Here is a 15818-nt window from a genome sequence, read left to right as displayed (position 1 = left end):
CCCTGTCTGGGGAGGTGCTGGTACCTCCCCGGACAGGAAACCTATTGTTCAGGCTGCCCTTGCCAGAGTTTCGTCCAGCAGCAGGAGGTCAGACTTGTGTCTGTGGCAGCAGCATCCATTTTGTGATGCTGAGGCTCTGTTTTACTTTAACCGGGTGAAATGCAACTCCCGCCACCATAATTGGCAGGGGGGTAGTATTCCAAAGTGTTTGACACGTTACACGACATGTTTTGATAAAGCAAAACCAAAGTTAGCATTAACCTCGAGGATTATAATGCACTTAAGAGTATATGGTATGGCTATATCATAGAACAGCTATAAGCAGATGTTCAGAAAGCTGCAGAGGGGCTAAGCTCATGCCAGAGCACCCTCTCACATAAAACCAAGCACTCTGCTTCCAGGATTGTTGAGGCCTACCATAGGCGTGGCTTATAGGTGTATATGTGTCTATATGTAAAGGTAGATATAGATATACTATATCTAAGTAAGGAGTGATTACACCACCTTACCCAGGCTGTGTGAACAGACCTGTGGTGTCAGTTTGGAAGGCAAACCAGGGGTGGCACAATACATGCTGCAGCCCCTCGTAGGCCTAGGGTGCACCTATGCCCTGGGTACCTATGGTACACTATACAGGGGCTCACAAGGGTGACCCAGTAACTAATCTGGTATGCACCTAAAGTGCATGGTATCAATTTAGAGAGAGAACAGCTGGGCTGTGGGTCTGATTAGCAGGCCCACAGCCACATTAAAGTCGAAAAACCAGAGAATCACAGCAAAAAGTGGGGTGACCAAATGGGGCAGACCCTACTCTCCTACAAACCCTCTAAGCAATGTTATAAGTCTTGATTGAAGTTACAGCATGATAATGAAGATATTAGCTCTACATCAAAAGTTCTGCTGGCTTCAGGAAAGAGAAAAGAGCTTTCAGAATCCAGAGGTAGAATCTAGTATTAGACCAAACTGGGAGCAACTAAAATTAGGAACAAAGATTAAAGCAAGGGAGGAAATGCATTGCAATGCATCTTTCTCCAGAAGAGCCTCATTATATATGCTTCAGACATGAAAAATTTCTGCTTCACCTTGTATAGAAAAGATCAGTTAACATACGATCCAAAGCAGGGTAGATTAAAAGTCGTGCTCATGTCCCAATCTGAAAGTCATGCATCTACTTCGTTAACAAAGAAGTTGTCCAAGTTTAACATATTTGCCCAAGCAGCAACCTCCAGAAGTCTAAATCCCTGCTAGTCCTTTTCTGCACATTAATAACTTGTGGTGCACCCCTGAGGTTGACTACTAGAACAGAAAACCTCAGAACAGACCATACAATATGGATCCTAAGAAACATGCTGAACGCTGTGTTAGAAAGCGAGTAATTGGTTTACTGGGTTGTGCGCAAGGTGATTCACAAAAAGTCACTAAATTAACCTGTGCTTAACCCTGGATAGCTTGGCACAAAAAGAAGTCAGGCTTAACTTTAGACAATGTGTAAAGTATTAATGCAGCCCACAAACAGTAATAATGTAGAAACACGGCACACAAAATAGCCCAAACAAATTTAGACAAATAGGGTACATTTTAATTAATTATTTGTTATCAAAACAACAAGAATCCAATCAGTAGAATTGGAGTTATGCATTTTTTAATTTTATACTAAAAAAAAGCACTTAAAAGATCAAGCCACCAGCCACAGACATCTAGTGATGAGAGTACAGGTCAAAGTAAAAAAAATATGTTTGGCCACAATAGAGCGCAGTTTGGTTACAAGAAGTGGATTGGGCCTGGTGAGCGCTACCATCAGTTTTAAAAAAATTGCTGAGAAAAATTATCTTAGAATGTAAAATTCAGAAGAACAAGGCTGCAGAACATGTCCGATGAGGGGGCGTTGTTGCAGGGTAGCCTTCAGTTGAAGGTGCAGTGAAGATTTCTAAGTTCGGACTTAGTCATCGAAATGAAACTCGACAATCTCCACTGGGACAAGGCAGATGGCTTAAGCTGAAGATAGTTCCATGAGGTCGTATACACCTTTGGCAAAGGACAGTTGAAATGGATTTGCTGCTGTGGAGAAGAACGTAGCAAAAGAAGCCGCAAAGCCAATGTGACTGGCGATACACCTCAATCAATCAATCAGGACATTTGAAAAGTGCACTACTTACCCGTGAGGGTCTCAAGGCGCTGGGGGGGGGATGCTGCTACTGCTCGAATAGCCAGGTCTTGAGGAGTTTTCTGAAGGTTAGCAGGTCCTGGGTCTGCCGTAGGAGGATGGGGAGTGTTAGACCTGGCACCATTGGCATGGGTCTCCCTTCCATTTTTTCTGTTGCCTCATGTATTTTTGCTGGTGTTAGATGCTTTGGGCACTGTGCCACTGCTGTCCAGTGCCACAGTGCAAGTGCTCCCTATTGTAAATTGATGTATTAATCAATGGTTCCATGGTTGGCTATTTGGTTTACTTGTCAGACCCTAGTACAGTGCACTGAGTGTGCCCAGGGTGTGTAAATCCAAATGCTGCTGGAGGGCTTACAGAACTGGTTGTGCCACCCACAGAAGCAGCCTTGTAGAATGTGTCTAAGGTCTGCTATTGCAGAGCCTGTGTGCAGTCTGGTACTGCCATGCTGACTGGGCGAGTGCACCCACTTGCCAGTCCCTAAATCTTCCCTTTTCTTCATATCAGTCACCCCTATGGTAGGCCCAAGGGCAGGGTACATTGTAAGTATAAGGTAGGACATGCGCTGGTGTGTGTGGCATGTCCTAATAGTGAATTACAGCCATTTTCGTTTTTCACTTTTGCAAGGCTACCTGTTCTACATAGGCCAGAATGGACTGTTAGAATTATTACATTTTATAATCCTAACTGACTCAGAGAACATGGTAGACACTTAAGTTAAGTATGCCTGAACTCAGAATGATAAAATACATCTTTTAGTGAAGTTGGTTTTAACATTCTGTGTTTGCAAATACCACTTTTAGATAGTAGGTATTTGTTTGCCTAACCTTTCAAGCCTGCCTCTGCTAGGTTGTGTACTCCTTTGTCTGGTTTTGTGAGTGACAGTGCTGGGGGATTCCAAGAGACAGGATGAGTCAGCCCAGTGGTGAATAGAGAGATCTGCATCTAGATGGGATGGAGGAGTTGCACCTGAACCTTGATTAGGGCTGTGCTTGCCTTCCACAATGCTGGCTCCACCTCCTGGAGTGTGGCTGATGTCTCTGCCCTGCACACTGAAAGAAGAGAAAGAGTCCTGTAAACAAAGTGCTCCAGGACTGCACTTGCCTTCCACAATGCTGGCTCCACCTCCTGTGGGGCGTCTGATGTTCCTGCCCTGCACTGTGGTAATCAGAGTGCTTCAGAACTGGTTTGGACTGGGCAAAGGCCCATCTCCCCTCAGAGAACAAAGTATTTTGGGGTATAAATATTGGGACCCTGATCCCAAGAAATTAGATCACTTTGTACTACAAGAAGAAACCTTTACTGAGGCAAGGAACCTGAAGAAACTGAGGAGAGGCTATTCCCAAGCTGAAGTACTGCTTGGGGGATTGGCCTGCAGTGGTTGCCTTACTGCCAAAGGAAGGAGAAAGGAATTTAATGTACTTTGCTTTCAACTTGTGAAAGATCTCCAAGGGCTTGGAAAAGAGCTTTCCTCCTGCTGAAATCTCAGGGACAACAGACTTCAAACCCCAGCTACCCAGAGTTATTGTGGAAGTGCCTGCTGTTGTATTGGGCCTTCTGAGGAACTGCGTGTCGGAAGCAGCTGGAAGCACGACTCATCGAAGAAGAAGCGTGTCGCTTTAGCTTCTGCTGCTGTCGCGTCCTGAATGTCGGCGCTGTAGCTGTCGCATTGCACCGCATCGAGAGATGCGTCTCGCAATGAAGAGTAAGCTTGTCGCCGTCGCTGCTGCTGTCGTCGCAACTCCGAAGGAGGGTGTCGCAGCTGTAGCTGTCGTATTGCACCGCATCGAGAGAAGAGTCTCGCAACGAAGTCGGAGCATGTTGCCGTCGCTGTGCCTGCCGTCGCAACTCCAAAGGAGGGTGTCGCCGCTGGACCTGTCACACTGCATCGAAGAAAAGCGCCTCGCATCCCCGAGAAGCACACTGCCGTCGAAGCTGCTGTAGTCGCAGAAAAATGGCAACTTTCTAAAAGTGATCAAACATCCAACTCTAACATTAAAAAGGGTACTTCACTACAGTTCTAAAGACATCAAACATGACATAGCTACCAGCCCCAATTAGATGTTCTAGCTTATTAAATGTAATAACAAATCACCAATGTAATACTATTGGAGGGGTAGGCTTCACAGTAGGGACAAAATAATTTAGGTTTTTTTCACTATTAGGACATGTAAAACTTAAAAAATATATGTCCAGGGGGCGTGGATAAGATGGCGGCCTGAGAGGAAGAAGTCTTGAAGAGGCTCCTCGTCCCAAACCCCCAACGCACCATTAACGCAATACATTTCACCCCCTGAAACGCTCCACCTGCGGTCCGCTTTAAGAGGGCTGTTTGCCAGGGGCCCAGACGATCCTACATGCACTGGCCGTAGAGGTGCGGGTCCTGCGGCGGCAGAGAAGGCTGTCCCCGGCCCCGGAAAGGATCAGAGCGGCCCGGCCCTTCAGGCGATAGCGGCCGGTGGGGCTCTCTGCGACGGATTGACCAGCGTCGCCTCAGCACAGTCGACCCGCATCCCTGGGAGTGGGGACAGGACAAAAGAAGCAAAGGCTCGGCAGCTGACCGGCCCCGGAGAGGTCCGCGGGACAAAGAGACGGCCCGGACGGCGACAGGCCCCACTCGAGGCCCCGGCTTGGTCCTCCACGTCCGAAGAAGAAGCGACCCTCGGGAAGCAGGCGGCGCTCTGCGCTGAGTTGAGAAGCAGGCCAGTAACGCACCCTGGGGACAGCGCTAGGGGGGCAGGTGCTCGGGCCCAGACAAGAAGCAGGACCGGGCCTAGGTGTTGGGGCTCCCTTGCGCAAAGCCCTGCAACCAAAGGCAACACCACGAGGCAGGCCCGGGGCCCAGCATTACTCGAGGCCCCGGCTTGGGCCTACACAGCCGGAGAAGAATAGTCCGCTTCGGGAGGCAGTCAGCACCCCCGCGCAGAGGTGAGGAGTGGGCCGGAGAGGCACCCAGAGGACAGCACTCGGGGGGCAGGTACTTGAGCCCCCGGCGAGAAACGGGGTCAGGGCCTAGGGGTTGAGGCTCTCTTGCGCTAGACCCCCCAACCAAGGACAGCACCGCTAGGCAGGTCCGGGGCCCGGCACTACTCGAGGCCCTGGCTTGGGCCTGCCCAGCCGGTGAGGACAAGCCCACTTTGGGAGGCAGACAGCACCCCCGCGCAGAGGTGAGGAGCGGGCCAGAGAGGCACCCAGGACACGGAACTCGGGGCGGGTAATCGAGCCCCCGGCGTGCAACCGGTCCGGACCCCGAAGTTGAGACCCATTAACGCCAAACCGCGCGACCGCAGGCAGCACCGAGAGGCATGTCCGGGGCCTGGCACACACTGCACGCCCACAAGGCCATACCCGGGCTGGAAGGGAGTAACATCGCAGGGCGGACACTAAGCAGGCCAGAGGGCCAAGGGCATATGCTCGGGGGGCACCTATCGAGCCCCCGGCGACCGGAGGTACACCAATCAACGGACAGGCGGCGAGCCAGTCAGACGGGTATATCTACGGGCCCAGCACGGATAGTGGCCGGACCAGAAAGTTGCCAGATAGCCCAACTACGAATCTCAGGCCGGTGGACCGAGGGGCCCGCCGAATCACAATGAGTCACATATCGCTGGCACTCAGCCCCCCCTTTTAGACCAGCCAAAGTCCAGGGATATACCGTGAGTCATAACATACGTATGGGGCATCGCCGAAACGGAACGGGAGGTGTGACATATCCTCCAATCATCGCCGAGGCGGCCGCACCATCCCAGAAATGCTGGTAAAGGGCGCAACTAAGGGGGAAAAGAGCCCCGATAAGTCAACGCCATCGACTCAACTTAAAGAGAAGGGACGGGATGAAGGAGAGGCCCCAGCTACAAAATCGTTCATGGAGGCCTTATTCAACTCCCTTTGAGAGGACATTCAAACCCTCAAGCAAGACATGGCGGGAGGGTACAAAGAGCTGCGCTGAGACATAGATGTCCTAGGTGAACGAGTGGCATAGGTTGAGAACATCGGGCACGCCAGAAGCTAGGAGGTGGAACTCCTGCAGCAGGAAATTATCAGGCTCCATGCACAGCAAACAGATTTGCAGGCACACATAGAAGATCCGGAGAATCGCTCAAGACGTAACAACATTCGGGTCAGAAATGTGCCATCTAAGGCGGAAGGAGAAGACGTCACGGCCTACCTACAGGACTTATTCCAAGACATCTTGGGGGAGGACGAGGGCTATGTGATCTGAATCGACAGGGCCCACAGAGTGGGCATAGCAAGACGAGCGCCAGCTCCCCCCTGACATTTAAGCCTTCTTACCCAATTACCTCCTTAAGGAGCGCATTCTGAAGGCGGCACACCAAAAGCAACCCATTAACTTTAAAGGCCACACTGTGGAATTTTTTCAAGACTTGTCGGCCATCACCCTACAGAAACGACGGACATTCAAAGTGGCTACCACCTTCCTACGAGACAATGGGATCCCGTATTCCTGGGGGCACCCATTTTGACTTATTTTCAAATGGAAAGTGGCCCTCCACCAGCTTCGGTCCCTGCGAGACACTTGCGACCTGCTAGGCATTCCCCTGGAAGGGGACACAACAAGCAATGACTCGGGGGCCCGTCCCTCCCAATCGAAATCCCCGCCGACAATAAGAGATGGCTGGCAGAAAGTGAGGCGTGGACGCCCGTCTAGAAAAGGCCTTAAACCGGACCCTGAGACCATGGCGCAAGAACATGCAGCAGTGATAGAAGAAGTTTCTAAGACACAAGCGACGGGTCATGAGAGAACATAAGAGGGGGTGTTATTATGCATGGGCACAGCGATGAGTTGGGGTGGCCGGACGGGGGGCCTTGAGGCCTCCACTGCCACTTTTCCCTTCACTCAAAACTCCACCACAGGCCTGGACTGCTGTTGCATAGGCCTGGGACAATGTTCACCAGTTGGGGATTCATAGTTGGGGTTGGAGAGGGGTGGGAGGGGCTGGAGGGAGCAGGTAAGGGGATGTCCTTTGAGGTCAGCGTTGTTGGGGTTCAGGAGAAGGAGTTGGGGACAGAGGTGGGGGGAGGGTTCCGGTGTGTTCAGTTCGTTCGGGCAGTAGGCACGAGGGGGAGAGGTGGCATCGGACCGAGACATAGAGGGGCAGGGCACACACCACCGTATGGATGACGAGCCCATCCAGGTACTTACCCTTAACGTAAAAGGGCTCAACAACCCAGTCAAGAGGAGGGCAGTGCTCTCCTTCTTAGAAAACTGCGGGGCGGCCATATGTCTCCTCCAGGAGACACACCTACTGGCTTAAGATTGGCACCGCATGAAATCCAGAGCCTTCCCGAATCAATTTTATTCCTCCACCACAGAGAAGAAGGCAGGGGTGGCCCTTTTATTAGCCAGACACTTCAAAGGACGGGTGGGAGATAAGGTGGCAGAAATCAAAGGCAGACTCCTGGCTCACACTATTTTTATTGGAAATCTGTCGTTCACAGTGGGGTCTTTTTACGCTCCCAACACTAAACAAGAGGCCTTCCTCAAAGGGGCGCTATCGGATGTGATGGGTAACGAAGCGAGACATATCTTGATAGGGGGGGGGACATACATTTGGTCATAGACAATGAGTGAGATAGATCAGGGCAGAGGTTTGGCGATTCAAGGGCTCTCTCCACTGCAGGGAAGCAATGGCTGGCCGATAGGGGGTTTGTAGACTCATGGAGAGAGATTCATCACAACACCCCAGGGTACACTTTTTATTCCCATGTGCACCCCAGGTACGCCAGGATAGATCACTTTATTGGCTCCGCAGAACTGACCCCCATGGTCCGAGACGTAGAAGTCGCCCCAGCGGCCCTGTCGGACCATGACGCGGTGGTCCTCCACTTGATGGTCCCACGTACACAGTCGCATAGGGGTGAATGGCGCCTCAGAGAGAATTTGCTTTCCCGCAAGGGGGTCACACAGCAACTTTCCCAGAGCATCACAGATTATTTAAGCCGAAATGACACTGGGGAGGTGGCCTTGACGGCGGTTTGGGGGGCGCTCAAGGCGGTTGTCCGAGGAGAACTACTGGCGTCGCGGCAGCAGACAATAGAGAACGGAAAGAACGGCGCCAAGAGCTGGCGGATCAGGTGCTAGAGTTGGAGAGGGTTCACTGTCGGACAGGGGCCCCCAGAATATGGTGCAAGTTGAAGGCGGTCAGAGCGCAGCTCGTGAGCCTGGATTCGGATCGGGCAGAATATGCGGCACTGCGCCTTCGTCATGCGTACTACGTGGGGGGGAACAAAACTGGCCGCCTGCTGGCAGGTAAGCTCAAAGCAAAAGCTGTCCGTTCCAAAATCCCGGTCATCCGCGCAGAAGGGGGAGAAGACATTCGAGAAGACGACCGCATTTCGGAAACTTTTAGGGCATTTTATGCCAAGCTATACGCGGCTGACCCGGCATTGGATGAAGAGGCGGGGACAACGTACCTAGATGCCGTGGACGTCACAGCCCTCAATGAAGCAAATGCCCTAGCTTTAGGTGCCCCCATATGCCTGGAAGAGGTGATTTCGGCGATTGCCAGACTCAAACAGCTGAAGGCACCGGGCCCAGACAGATTCTCCGCGGGCTTTTATAAAACGTTTTGCCCCCTCCTGGCGCCGTTACTAACAAAATTGTTCAATTCCTTCCGGGGCCCAGGCTTAATCCCACTGGAGATGCTGGAGGCTGACGTCATAGTCCTACCGAAGCCAGGCAAAGACCTGACACTATGTGCGGCCTATAGGCCGATGTCGCTCCTCAACCTAGACTTAAAGTTATTTACAGGGATTCTGGCTGCGCGGTTGGGCCCATGTCTTCCAGGCATAATAGAACCAGACCAAGCGGGCTTTGTACCCTCCTTGCAGTGTGCAGACAACAGCAAACGCCTGATGCATGTAATTGACAAGGCACACTTAAATGCCTCAGATGCGCCCCTGCTATCAGTCAACGCCGAAAAAGCGGTCGACAGGGTTGATTGGAAACATCTGGATAAAACGCTCGCGAGGTTTGGCATGAGGGACAGGTTCCGAGCCTGGGTGGCCAGCTGTTATGCGTCACCCCAGGTGACGATCAAAGTGAATGGGATGAGCTCCAAGCCGTTCGACATTAGACGAGGCACGAGGCAGGGCTGCCCGCTCTTGCCGCTGCTGTTCGCCATCTACATCGAACCCTTCGCCCAACACATTCGAGACAACCGAGACATCACGGGCATTAAATTTGGGGGTGAGGAACAGCCCATCAGCCTCTACGCGGACGACATTCTTGGGTATCGATACCAGCATTTCTGAAGGAGATGGAGATGTTCGGGAAGGTATCGGGCTTCAAAATGAATGTAGGGAAGTCTGTAATTCTTCCCCTGGGAAGCAACACTCGTCAGGCCAACAGGGGATTGTTACAGATGGGGGGGCTAGCCGTACAAATGGCACTGCAGTACCTGGGGATTGAGCTGACACCCACAACAGCCCAGACAGTTGAACTAAACTACTCAAAACTTCTGACGCGCATCCAAGGGGATATTTTGAGATGGCGACAACAACCGCTCTCGTGGTTAGGACGGGTGGCTGCTGTCAAAATGTCCCTATTGCCAGGGGTGCTTTACCTTTTCCAGACCATCCCGGTCACCCCTCCTCTAGGCATGATCAAGAAGTTGCAAGACACCACGAAACAATACATCTGGGCCGGTAAACGCCCTCGACTGAGGCGTGATTTGATCACACGGGTGACGGCGGACGGGGGGGGGCTAGGCGTGCCATACCTACAGCGCTACTTCCAGGCTTCGCCGCTGCGATACCTTTTAGAATGGTCCCGGCCACTTTCGGAGAAACACTGGCTGTTCCAAGACAGGGCCATGGCGGGCATGCCACTCTGGAGAGTCCCATTCCTGGCACATCGAGATAGGCCGGCCTACATCAAAAAATCACCCATTACCAGGACGCTTCTCCAGGTATAGGATGCAGTGGCGGTCCCTAAGGGTCTTACATCCTTTCCATCACCGATGACACCCCTACTGGATAACCCGGCATTCCCGCCTGTGTCGTTCCCAGGCTCCTTCCCACAGTGGCGGCAGACAGAGTGTCGCTCAGCGGGGCACCTATTCGATCTACAGGGCCTCATGACATTGGACACAGTAAGGGACATGTATGCGATTGACAAACCGCAACGCTTTCAGTACTTTCAGCTCAGGCACTGGCTTACGTACAAGGACATTGTACCTCACGTGGGCCGCCCCCTCACCCCGTATGAGAAATGGCTTTTTACCAAATCCACAGATTCACGGACAATCACAGAATTATATAAACTGCCTACTCCCCCCCCCACGACGCGGTCAGGAGGTCAAAGACGATGGAAGCGAGAACTGGGACGCACGCTCTCGGACAAAGAATGGCAAGACATCTTCTATCGGGCGCACCACACCGCTAGAAATACAGCCAGTAGAGAATCGGCGGTAAAGGTGGCCTATTACTGGCACCTGACACCGGAGCGTTTGCACCAGAGTAACCCACATAGAGACCCCACATGATGGAGGGGATGCGGACACACAGGGACCATGCTCCACATACTTTGGGAATGCGCAGAGGTACAGGAATACTGGGAGGTGGTGCTCCGTGACATAGACGTATACTTTGAGACGGAGATCCCCATTTTCCCGGCATACACGATCCTGGGTCTCCCTAACAAACTCACGTTCCCGCTCAAATCACTACGGGGGAAACAGATAGGACTGGCGATAGGGGCAGCAACGCAACACATCCTCTCACTCTGGGGCACCTCACGAAAGCCTACACACACAGGGTGGCTTCACCGGCTGTGGTACATAATGGGGATGGAGATGATACAAGCCTCACTCACACAAACATCAGATACTTTTAAAGAAACATGGCTGCCATTAGTCTCCCTGCTAACCAAGAATTTAACGAGCTTACATGCCCAAAATACCTAAGGGTCCTTAGATTAGCAGATGAATTCCACAAAACGACGGACGATACGGGGCGCACTGTCTAAATCAGGTCCGTTCAGTCACCCACCGACGACTCATCAGAACACACCGGAGGGAGGGGGGAAGAAGGAGGGAGGGCACCAGAGGTGGGAGGCAGTTGGGGTTAGGGAGGGCCACGAGGGAGGTATGGGTACAGGAGTTCTAGTTTGCATTGTCTTGACAGTTTTCTATCTCATGAGCTCACATGGACACATGGCATCCGTCCCCAATGCTCAGATATCTAACGCATATGTAGCGACTGGGAATGGAGGTCACCTGCAATGTTATATCGGTCCAAATGCTATTATGTATTGCATGGTTGAACTCAATAAAATAAATTTGATCAAATAAAAATATGTATGTCCAACATTTTAATCACACAGCACCCTGCCCAAAGGGCTGCCTGAGGCATGCCCAAGGGATATCTTTTATGTAATCAAAGGGGAGTTTAAGACTTGGTAAGTGGGTTTATATGCCAACTGGAAATTGCAGTTTAAAACTTTATTCAGGCTTCAGTGGCAGACCTGGGACATGTTTTAGAGTGCTACTTAAGTGGGTGGCACGATCAGTGCTGCAGGCCCAATCAGTAGCATTAAATTTACCGGCCCTGCATACACGGTACACCACTCTACAAGATGCTTACAAGTACATTAAATATGCCGGTTGGGTATAAGACAATCTAATCATATTTTGAGGGAAGGGGCACAAGCACTTTAGCACTGGTTTGCAGTGGTACAGTGCACAAAGTCCTCAGGCCAACAAAAACAAATGCAGCAACAAAATAGAGGTGGTGAGGCAAAAGGTTTGGGGAAGACCATCTTTAGGCTGACAGGTTTAATACACAGTATCTCAGAAGACACTGCTTGCACACATCAGCTGCTTTCCTTCATCTTTGGTTAGTGTATGGCTTCCTGTGCCCACTTGACTCTCCATTTAGAACAAATGAAAAACTCATGTTTTTATTTGGTCCAGATCTGACAGGAACTTCTCATTTCACCTAGGCCTGGGAAGTGTCTTCTCTGACATCTATAACACATCCAAAATGCAGTTGCCTGGGTACTGATGCAGCTCTAAATATGAATGCATTTTTCTTAAAATTTTCATAGGGAAACTGTCTTGGAACCAATCCATTCAATCGTTATGCTCCGCAGAAAAAAGTTTGTAGCAAGTCCCTTGCCGTGCATGACAGAGACTGGTGATCATTCCCAGTTTTTGTGCAATCTCTGAGTTCCTCATTACAAATGGCCCATAGTAAGGCTTGGCAATACGTTGACTTCGTCAATACAGGCTATTACCACACAATAACAAATGTCATTAAAAATAGCAAAAAGAAAAAACAGTAAGCACAGTGATTTATGCATGTTTACTCACATTCACTGCTTTCACAGTATGAAAGAAGCACCAGGATTGGATCGAGCAGGCTCTCCCAGCACTTCTAAGGGCACAGGAGGCCTGTGCTTTCTGTAACCCAGCTGTGTAAGACAGCTAGGTTAGTCAGCTTTAAAATGCATACGTCTGACTGGCCATCCCAAGACGGCCTGCCAAGAAGAAATGTGCATTTTAAAGTGTGCAGCTCCCTGCTGCTGCCACACTGTAGAGCTGGCCCTGCCCCGTCCTGACACTTAGGGGTCTATTACGATGGCGGGCGGAAAAAGTCCGCCCGCCATCGCATTGTAAAATGGGACCGGCCGATATGTGTGCGGCGGTCCCGCATACACAATTAGGATGCGCCTGCCACACTAGCAGGCGCATCCTGCATTTTTTACATTGCGGCGGGCGGTGCTGTCAGCAGCTCCTGCGGCAATGCAATAAAGGCATTTGTGCATTTGCATGCACAACTTGGCGGGCACCGCGGTGTGCTTGCCATGTTGTGCATGTAAATGCAGGGGGTACCCCTTGTGCACCCCACCCCCAACATCTTGGGGTCCCACAACATGCCCCCTACTGCGAAAACCGCCTGCTTTTCTGTGGCGGCAACAACGCCACGTAAAGGCTGCGTCCCGCATGCACTGTAATATGGCTGGTGATGTCTAGCAGACAACACCATCATATTCGACCCTTTTCCGCCCAAAGCGGCGGATGGTCTTCCCATCCACCACGGTAGCCCCAGCCATCATAATATGGCATGGGGAAATGGGAAGCGGGCGCAAGATAATGTCAGGCGGATCGCCACCGCCATGCGGGTGGTGGCGATCCGTCTGACATCCTAATAGACCCCTTAGTGTAGTGTAGGGTAGCTAAAAAATAAAGCGATAATAAATACACTTTATTACCGTTTTATTCCTCAGCTATGGGGCTTGTGGGGCGATGCTCTGCCGTTCAAACGGTGGCGGCGCCCCTGCTCAAGGCACTCTTGTGTTCTGTTGACAAACGAGAATGATTAAATAAAAAAACATGCATAAATAAATACATTTCATGGACTTCCAGTGAGCACAAATGTAATATGTAATCAGAATGAACATGTTAACTTTGGTAAATATCTGTTTCATTAAAAACAATGTGTATTCATTGCTATAATGCTCCACTACCTTCGTTTTCCTTTAAGCACGGAATTTAAATACTTCTTTGCATAAATTTCACGCAGAAGGGTGCTATAATTGTCAGTGAACACAGCGTCCGAACGGCGTCTGACTGAATTCTGGTCTTCCAAGGCATTGTTGCTGTTTTGGAAAAAAACATATGAGAAAATACATATTAATTAAAAAATTGACATTACCAGTGCATCGTGAGATGTGTAGCGATGAGTGAAAATAAGCATGTGCCAATGTTTTCGTGGTGCAGGTGAAGAAATTAGATGTAATTTGGCTAGTAATTTGCATATGCTGCTTTATGAAAAACGTTGGATTTTATACTAGGTTGAGCTGTAATAATTCATCTAATATCTGTAACTCTAAATTCAACCCTTTGTTTTCATCAAGATGTATGGTCTTTTGGTTTTCACTTACAAAATATAACCTGCATTTAACTCCAGTCAGACAGACAAAGACAGCAAGAATTCACAACAAATGTGAAATGTGTCACTTTTAGTCCTGTAATAGATAAGCTTACCTGTGTATGATCTCCTTCTAAGTACCTTATTGAAACAGGACCACCAAATGCCCTACCGGACCGACCTACTTTCGGAGCTTACTTGACCTGTTGTTTAAGTGTGTAATGCTTCGGTGTCCCCGTTTGTTTTTCAGGTTTTGTTTTATAAAACACATTTTGATTTAAATTACATTTTATGTTGAAATATACTTATACTTTACGTCAGCCCTCTTCATCTATTGATCAGGGGTATCATTCACATTTTTCTTCCACCCCTTAGAGCATACTGTGTGGGGCAATGGGTCATGCCACTTCAGATATTTGCTAACTTCACGGTGAGTTGAAGTAATTCACTTTAGTGCCAAGTACTTCTATGGCAATGCGTGCTATCTGCTCTGAGCCAATGTGTTTTTTCATACAAGTGAGTGCCCAGAAGCTCACCCAAAAATGAAGCTACTAAAACTAGCAAAAAACAAAACAAACATTGATATAGCCATGAGGCTAAGAGCCATTTCTGTGCCTGCTAGAGTGGATATCCTTTAGTGAAGAAGAGAAAACAAGGACTTTGCCAAGTTGCCCATTTTTTAAAAGAGTTTATGAATTTACAAGGTCGGTTTAGATGAGAGAGAAAATAAATAGTAATGACGAAAACATGGCATTTCTTTTTCTGGAATGTATTCATTCTCTGAGAACATGTCACTTTCATTACATTTGCTAATAGCAGATGAGTGCTGCCAGACTACTCTGAGAGAGACCTTGTAATCATAATATGAGGGAGTGTAGTGAAGATTTATAAAAAATAACTTGAATGTTATTCATGTATATGGGACAGTGTTCCATTCACATAAAATGATGTAAAATGATGTAAACTGCCCCCTAATTGTGCATACCACAAGTCACTGAGGTGTTCTATTGCTGTATAGACACACACAGGTGGGGACCAAGCGTCAGATTTACTGAGGACTTGCGATGCCCTTGCGTGACGAAAGTTGTCCAAAGCATGGTAAGTCCTTATCTGTGATTTACTAAGCTACACAAAACGACATTGCGTTGTTTAGTAAGCTCTGCCTTGCGTTACTTTACGTTGGGTAGGCTTTAATTGGATGGAGCATGGGCATTTCCGTGCATCCACCCATCTATTTTGATGCAAACCCATATTTACAAAGACTTTTAAACCTGGTTTTGCACCAAAATCCCTACCTGAAAGACGCATAAAGGGAAGAATTTTAAGAAATATCTTTAGTTCTCCTGGTTAATTCCTCTTTCTACATGTGCTGCATTCTGCAGCACACACAGAAAGAAGAATATGCCTCTATGGATTGCTTTTGTGCACTGATGAATATGCCTTTAAGTATTGCTTTTGCACAGGAAGGTGTCCCTTCCTGCACAAAAGTAATCTTGCCAGTAACGCGGTCATCCTTGCACTATGGTGCAAGCGTGGCTGCGTTGATGCTAGGTAGCACACGATGCGCCAACACAGTGGGAGAGCAGACATTCTCCATATCTTTGTAAATATAGAACATTTCTGCCCTCTCCCTTTTACACGAAGCAATGCAGCAAGTTGCATTGCTCCATTGCATTGCTCAAAAGTCTATTATATCTGTCCTCAAGAATTCTTATTAGGTCATGGAGCTCTGAGTTAACTGAAATAGTTGTTTGACGAT

General features: G+C 49.3%; 1 protein-coding gene across 2 annotated transcripts in view; it reads right to left on the bottom strand.

Moving 5' to 3' along the window:
* LOC144761662 (VIP peptides-like) overlaps nt 1-15818 on the bottom strand; it is a 333664-nt gene that overhangs the window by 115232 nt on the left and 202614 nt on the right. For both annotated transcript variants that reach the window (XM_078646948.1, XM_078646949.1), the window contains exon 3: nt 13656-13787. In XM_078646948.1, the coding sequence (XP_078503074.1) occupies nt 13656-13787 (132 nt within the window). The remainder of the gene's footprint in view (nt 1-13655; nt 13788-15818) is intronic.

Source organism: Lissotriton helveticus, chromosome 6 (genome assembly GCF_964261635.1).
Source record: "Lissotriton helveticus chromosome 6, aLisHel1.1, whole genome shotgun sequence".
NCBI lineage: Eukaryota > Metazoa > Chordata > Amphibia > Caudata > Salamandridae > Lissotriton > Lissotriton helveticus.
The sequence above is the reverse complement of the archived record's forward strand: the minus strand, read 5'-3'. Positions and strand labels throughout refer to the sequence as shown.